This window comes from Pagrus pagrus (assembly GCF_965226575.1).
Source record: "Pagrus pagrus genome assembly, chromosome: 6".
Classification (NCBI taxonomy): domain Eukaryota; kingdom Metazoa; phylum Chordata; class Actinopteri; order Spariformes; family Sparidae; genus Pagrus; species Pagrus pagrus.
Genome location: NC_140190.1, coordinates 5,879,744 through 5,887,151, shown reverse-complemented (window position 1 = coordinate 5,887,151; position 7,408 = coordinate 5,879,744). Strand labels below are relative to the sequence as shown.

Genomic DNA, 7,408 nt, shown 5'->3' with positions numbered 1-7,408 from the left:
TTTCCTCACAGCTCCTGAAATAACACAGTTTCTGTTTCCACTGAATGTTTGATGTGCCCTCTTGGTCATTGGGTTGGTTGTAACCCTCAGTATATCTTATCATTATCACTGTATGCTTATTGTACAATCATACTTCATAACGTAATACTTAATGGCTGCTTTTATGAGACATTATAAAGGATTATAGCAACTCTTATAATGCACTGGGAACCTGTTACAATGTGTTATGCGTCTAACTATAATAGGGCTGCAAGTAATGATTATTTTCAATTAAACTGTTGATCATTATTATAATTGATTAGTTGTTTGGTCTATAAAATTTCAAAAAATGTTGAAAAACGTTTCCCAAAGCTTAAAATGACTTGATGACAAACTGATTATCATAGTAGCTTCACAGAAAGCCTTAGCCATACATTAATTTCCCCTCAGTATAATTCATAACCAAGTCATTAGTCAAATAAATGTGTTGCTAAGCAACACAAGCATGAGAGTTGATCTTTGGAAGGACTGTATTTAGTATAAGTGGATGTTCAAGTAGAGTGCAATGACATGATTCAACTAATTAAAGGTATCGATTTCAGTTAAATTGTAGTTAGATGTATGAGAATAATGGAAACACAAACATATATTTTAATCTTTGAGGCAACTGAATTGACAATAATATAACCCAGATCCAAAGATGAGTCATAAAATCCAGGCTGGGATCCATCTTGTTTTATATGTGGTGAAGTACGACAGCTCCAAGTACCAAGTTTATCTGGAGTAGTTTGTTGAACAAAAGAACAGAAACCACCTTAAACCTGGTGAAGTTCAGGGTTCTGCTTTGGAAACCAGACTGACACAACAACCTGGTAATGAGAACGTCCACTTACCCAACACGTCGGCTTCCTGCTGCATTGCATCACGGTCTATTATTATGCTGTCAGTGAAGAAATTGTTGAACGAGTGTGCAGAACTGACACAGGCCCTTATGACAGTGACGAACTGTACCAGACAATGACTGATAATATTTTGAAAGGAGGTGATTGTCAAACACTGTTGTACGTGTGTGGAAATACTTCAATGTGACTTCATGTCATTGACGTTTAGCTGGTTATTCACAGAAATACAAACGATATCCACCAGAAACAAAAGCAGAAAAAAAGGAAGTAAGATTGTCAAAATTTGTCAGTGAAACACTGAAGGATTAGTTAAATAATATCCATGTGGACAAATGTTTCTTTATATACTCACTGATCAGGTTGACATTTATTCCCACTCAAAGTAAAAAAAAAAAAAAATGTTGTCCTCTAAAATTTCTGGTGTTAATTTTAAGGAAAAAATGACGGACCGGCTGCTCATGCGATGCCTGCCACAAATATGACTGATTGCATGTAATGATGAAGCCTTTGTAATGCAAGGGATTCTGCACAAATTAGATTTTACATAACTTTCCATTACAACATCATGAAGAGGTGCAGAGCTCATGTGACAGTCTAAAGCTAAAACAAGAGCAACTTGAAGAAAAACAAGGAAATTAACAGAAGTAAGAACTCATAACAGTGTTCTCATTTTACATACATGAGGACACATATCTGATAATACAGATACTTCAGTATTTATATTTGAAACTCATTTGGCTCTTTCTTCTATAAACAAGACAGTCGGCATGTTTGAACAGCAAAGACATCACTACGCTTTGATGCTTTGCAGGCTAAACAGAAAAAACAGTCGTGTACCAAAACACTTTGCTTCAACTGTGGCTTTTGTGGTACAAAACAAACAGAAGTATGCTATCAGGTGTTCGCTCTAAAACAATAAATAGACATTGTATATTTAAAAAGATCCCATTTAATTTTGTGGATACGAATTCGGGAAGCAGTTTACAACCTTAATTCAACATGCAGTGACCATAAAGACACATGACAAAGATGTTAAAGGTGTGAGAATAAGATTAGACCAAGATGATTGGCAGTTTTGTATGTTCACAGTGATTATTAGTGTTCTAGTTACTCACAAAAAAAAATAAAAAATCAGTCAACAAATCCTGTGATGGGCTGTGTTCTGACACAGAACAATCAAGCTTATAAAATAGAGAAAATGATAATTCTGTTTGGAGTTTGAGATAGTGGAAATATAATGTACAAAAGAGTAAGAAGGCGGTGGCATCAAATAATAATAGTCCAAAATTCCCTCTGGATGTTTAAAAGTTCATGCATGTAGCTTTGTGGTGCTGTGGCATCCATTCGTTTGCTCCATGAAGAAAAGGAAACAATTCTTCGTGTCATCCAGAGGAAACAGTGTACCAGTCGTACTGTAAAGGTTGCAGATATCATCTCAACAAACACAAATCTGTTCCAAGAGGCTTCTCGTACCAAGCTGGAGCTGACCATAGCAGAGTTGGAGAGTTTGGTTGCATACCCAAATTAAGCCCTTGAGTCTACTTTGGTACCTAAATCATTTTCCTGTAGAGTTACACATCTATCCACAACAATTTAAACTGTTTGACTAAGTTACAAAACTGTAGAAAATACTGTCTTTAAAACCAGGTTGTCAGAGGGTTAAAACATTCGTCCGATGGCACATAAAGGTCTGTAAATGTTGCTGTACAGATGAAGACATCTTTCCGTAGTTTCCGTCCTCTTGGCAGGAGAAGAGCACCGTAATTGCTCTTCGCTTTCAAAGCATATGAAACAATATTCAACAAAGACTCCTTTTACTTTGCTATGCTGTAAAAAGGTAATTCAACTATATAAAAACTCCAAAAGAACTGTACAAAATAAAATCATCAGGCTGAAGTCTGCTCTTTCATCCGATAAGGCACATTTTCATACATGTACTCCTTATGAATAGTGTCCACCAGCTTTTAGTGTTGCTGTTCTTGGGGGTAAAAAAATAAAATAAAGAGCTTGTTTTCACACGTAAGCGCCCAACGCTGCGTGGAACTCTGTGAGACACTGGACGAGCTGCTGGAACTTGGGCCTCTCCTCGGGGTCCAGGGCCCAGCAACAAGCCATCACTGCAAACCTGCAATGAAAAGACGAGTCAAGTTACGTCTGTCCACGAGCACGTTCAGGATACAGTTGGGGGTTTGGTGTGTGTGAGACAGGATGCAGTGGGAGAGAGAAGGATGTAGAGGTGGCGTCAAACTCTGGGTATTGTAATCAAATGTTACACATTTTGAATGTTTCCAGGAGCCGCCTGTACAGCACTGATATAAATGAATGCGATATAATCGTCTCGTAATCAATGCATGACCTGAAATGTTTTATTTTTCAACCTCAAATACCGTGCTATATTGTGGCAAAGAAAACAATCACTTCACCACCTATTGTGTTCAGAAGGAAACCAAGTTCACTTCAGGTATTTATTTCCTCATCTATGTGGAGATTTAATTCTGCTCCAGGTTTTAGTAAAAAATTGTTTGTCGGTGGAACATTGAGCTTGCAAAACAAAAACAAAAAAAATGGGCACAAAACATACATTCCTGTTTTATGATGATTCCATATTTGCACATTCTTTTGCTAGCGCTAGCAGTAGTAATAGTAGTGTAATAAAGTACTAGCCAAATGTGAAAACATTAAAAGTGGAATAATATGAGTTCTTTTTTTGTTGTTGTTGTTGCATTCTGTACAATTTAGAGCCTCTGAAGTGTTTTATGATTTGTGCCTGTTAAGAGACCAACACAGTTATCCAAACATGAGGAATTCAAGTCATATTGGATGGATTAGGCCTCTCTGAAGCTCAGATATGAAAAGATTTTAGCAAGAGTCTTTCAATAATACATTTTCACAAAATCTTTCACATTATCGACTATCGGATAGCTGGTGCGGCAGCTTCGGGTGCAATGGAAGCAAAAGGTGTCGATATCTGGGAGGTTACTACAGGTTAATTGGCCTGATGTAGCAGCATGCATGCAATGCTATAGCATACAGACATTAAGGACTGAGTTTTTAAGAACACCAACTCGCCAATTTGCCAGTATTTCTGGTTTGAATCGGGAGAAAATGGCGAGTCAAAGTGTTTGAATGAGGCTACATGTCATCTTTGCCGCAATATCGTGACATAAAAATTTGGAAATAGCCCAAGCCCAGTCAGCATAAAGATGGAAAGAAATAGCTGTCTGTGAATGCCATGACCCAGCAGAAATAAATAGGAATATCATTTTGAACCAAGTGCCCTCAGGTTCAGTTTAAATTTTGAATAAATACTGATAAAGATGATGATGATGATGAAATTATTGTTGATTAATAGCGCTAATTAATGATCTTTATATTGTTATCAGGGCTTAGAGTGAATCACAACACCTTTGTGGTTTTTGCCACTTCCGCCCAAAACTTGAACTCTCACTGATTTCCCTCAATCATGCATCACATACTAATCCAAGCGGGTGGTCCACCCCTGCAGCCCTGTTCTGAGCCAGTTAGCCCTGTTATTAGCGAGAAGGTGACAGCAGGCTCGCTGCAAACGTGATATTGAGGAAATAGCCCGTAAACACAATAATGCCGTAGTGGGAAAATAACGCCTGTGGCCACAGGCTGCTGCTCCTCCTCCTTCACACTGGCAGGATGTTGATAAGCTTCACAACAACCAACGCTTGTAGCTGCTTAACCTTTCATTTTCATTGAGCTTGCACATTACACAACATTTAATATGGTCAAAGTCTGCAATAACAAGGCTTGCTGCAGCTGAACATTCACACACATTCTTCACTGCAGAGGTCTATAAACATACATTATGTTTTTATATCGATAAAAATCATAAGGATAAGCAAGAGCACAAACATGCCCTGACTGCCTACTGACCTACAGCCCTGTCACTTATTTTAATGTCCTGAACAACAACATGAGGTACAACAGTAGCTCAAATTAGGCCAAAGATGAGTACTGACTATCTATTAGAACAGTTAATAAATAATAGAAAAAAACAACATTTTTTGTTTCATTTCTCAACGTGAATTAACCATTTTTTTCACCAATTCATTAATCAGGAAATGTAGTATTTCTATTTGCATGTTACGAATTGACTTACAGTTCATCTGGACAGTTGATTGGTTGTGCTATTCTGTACCCATCCTTCAGGTATGCCGACATCTCGAAAGGGTCGATGTCGACGTAGGGGGTCTGACCCAGTGTCATCAGCTCCCACAGAGTCACTCCGAAGGCCCACTGTCATAAAACACAACACGTGATCAACACTGAGACCGGTACTGAACTTTTTTTATTTAATACAAGTTCTAAACATGGTTAATACAAGACGTTGTCTTTAAGGTGTTGTCATCAAACACAACTAACTTTTTTTTTTTTTTTGCGATCAAATTTATATTTTCATTTTCATTAAGTCCAACAGAAATATTTCAGGGGATACAATAAAACACAACTAACATTTTTATACCCACAGTGCGGAAACTCTTTGGTGCCTGCTTGCATTCAAATACAAAAATGTTCCACTGGAACAATTCAAGGAAATGATGTTGATGAATTTATTTGGAATATACATCATTGCTGAAAGTCTTTGTCAAGAGTCTTACAGTAAACAGTCGGGATCAGTTATGTTTAGGGAGGCTGGGGATTCGAGCTCCGGTGTTAGAGAGGGTCTGTCCTGCAATGACCCTTCACTCTGACTTCCCAGGAGGGAGTCGAGGAAAAGGAGCATTTCTCTATTCATATACTCTTATTATTAAACCATATCTGAGGTCACTTAAAAAACCAAAGTGTAGCTGTTGTTACTGCACCCGTTATTGCGATTTTGGGAGACCTAAAATAAATGATTTTGATTTGATTTTTTAATGATCCCCGTCTTCAGTTGACCTCAGATAATCCAGCAGCTGTTATCAAAATTTCCAGACCCCTTCAACGGGATCTTCTCTTACTCGAACTCTCCATCATGTTGCATCAAAACCCAGTGCAAAAATCTGGTTTTATCTTCAGTAACAAACTTCGATAAACAGGTTACGTCAGTTGTTCAATAATGCTTTCTGTGACTTGGTAATATCTCGAAAATGTGATTATTTATCCAAGAAGAATCTGGAAACTTTTACTTTCATAATATCCTGCTTAGTCTACTGTAACTCGCTATAGACTAGTCAAAATCCAATAAAAGGTCTGCAGAAATATATGTTCGACCAATGAATGTCCAATGATGTCACATTGAACACCTCAATGACTACCTCAACAACCAAGTCAAGGACAATATATGGCTTGAGGTCACCCAGCAGCTAGGATACAATGAAGATGGGGATGTCAGTGATATTCACTTGATTACGTTATATGTTTGTTATGGAAAGGGGCTTTTGGGGTCCAGGGGGAAGTTATTGGGCCTCATTCAGGAAATCTAAATGAGCAAATCTGATCATGAAGTGTGCTTATAAACGTTTCTGCATAAAGCGCAGGACGGGGGCAAAAATGGAAGACGCCGTAGATAATTTGCGCCGGTCCTGGTCTACATAGTTGTCATGCAGAATAATCACATGAGTATTTTACGTATTGCAGCTTCACATCTCACAGCCTTCAGTTTCCCTGGAAAACGCAATTCCTCTGCATTGCTTTCTCTTCTCAGTTATTCTTTTGTTTTTACTATTTGCTTTATCTTGTTCGACTTGTTTTGGTTATTCATTAGTCATTCGTCATCATTACTGAAATTTTTGTTGATTATTTAGATGGCGATTTCGCTTGTTTATATGGCTTTTTTAAGGCACATGATTGTAACTTGATTTAGAAGAAAGTGCTTTATAAATGAAGTTATTTAATTAATAGGATGTACAGGCCCTTTAAAGGAAGTGCAAGGATTAAAGGAGGGCATAGGGCACCGTAATGGGAGGGGCTGCTGTACAGTAATCCACCCTGTTCCCGCATCAGTACCAAGGCCACTGCCAACATTCCCAAGAAGGGCAAATAGTCACTTTCTCATCCTGTCCAGTTGGTATCCAGTGTGCGTAGCCACTAACATAAGGGTATGGAGTGTTTATGTGAGTAATTATGGCATGTATGATGCTCTGATGATGCTACACAGCTGTGGGCACTTGTCTAGACCTTCCCTAAAGCTTAGTTGGATGTAATGGCCTCTGTTAACTGTAAATATTAGGGAGGGGGGTGGTTGCCATGAAGCAGTGTGACCATAAGAGGAATGTGGAGGGGTGGAAGTATGTCTGACTGGTGTCTCTGAGGATCTGTGGAGCTTCCTGAGCTTCCAATGCACCCGCTCTGCTATCCTGAGACAGGAAAGAGGGAAGAGCCAGGGGCACACTGCTCCTCCCTTCCCCCTCTGACACCTTGACCAGGCATCTATTAATGGCTTGGCTACAACTGGTGCCATTTCCCGCATTATCCTCTCTGCATCATGTTTCCTGATTATTATTTTTGTTAGCTAACACTTAAGAGACAGGAAAGATTAACATCAGGTTGCATGATTCAGCTGCAAGAAGTAAACT

General features: G+C 38.6%; 1 protein-coding gene across 7 annotated transcripts in view; it reads right to left on the bottom strand.

Annotated features, from left to right (window-relative positions):
* Positions 1-1,815: 1,815 nt before the first annotated feature.
* The window catches only part of LOC311258773 (sushi, nidogen and EGF-like domain-containing protein 1), a gene marked incomplete at its 5' end in the record, with an annotated part of 69,416 nt that continues 63,823 nt past the window's right edge, over positions 1,816-7,408 (bottom strand). For all 7 annotated transcript variants that reach the window (XM_084355344.1, XM_084355349.1, XM_084355346.1 and 4 more), the window contains 2 exons: positions 1,816-3,006; positions 5,011-5,147. In XM_084355344.1, the coding sequence (XP_084211470.1) occupies positions 2,895-3,006; positions 5,011-5,147 (249 nt within the window). In that variant the 3' untranslated portion in view covers positions 1,816-2,894. The remainder of the gene's footprint in view (positions 3,007-5,010; positions 5,148-7,408) is intronic.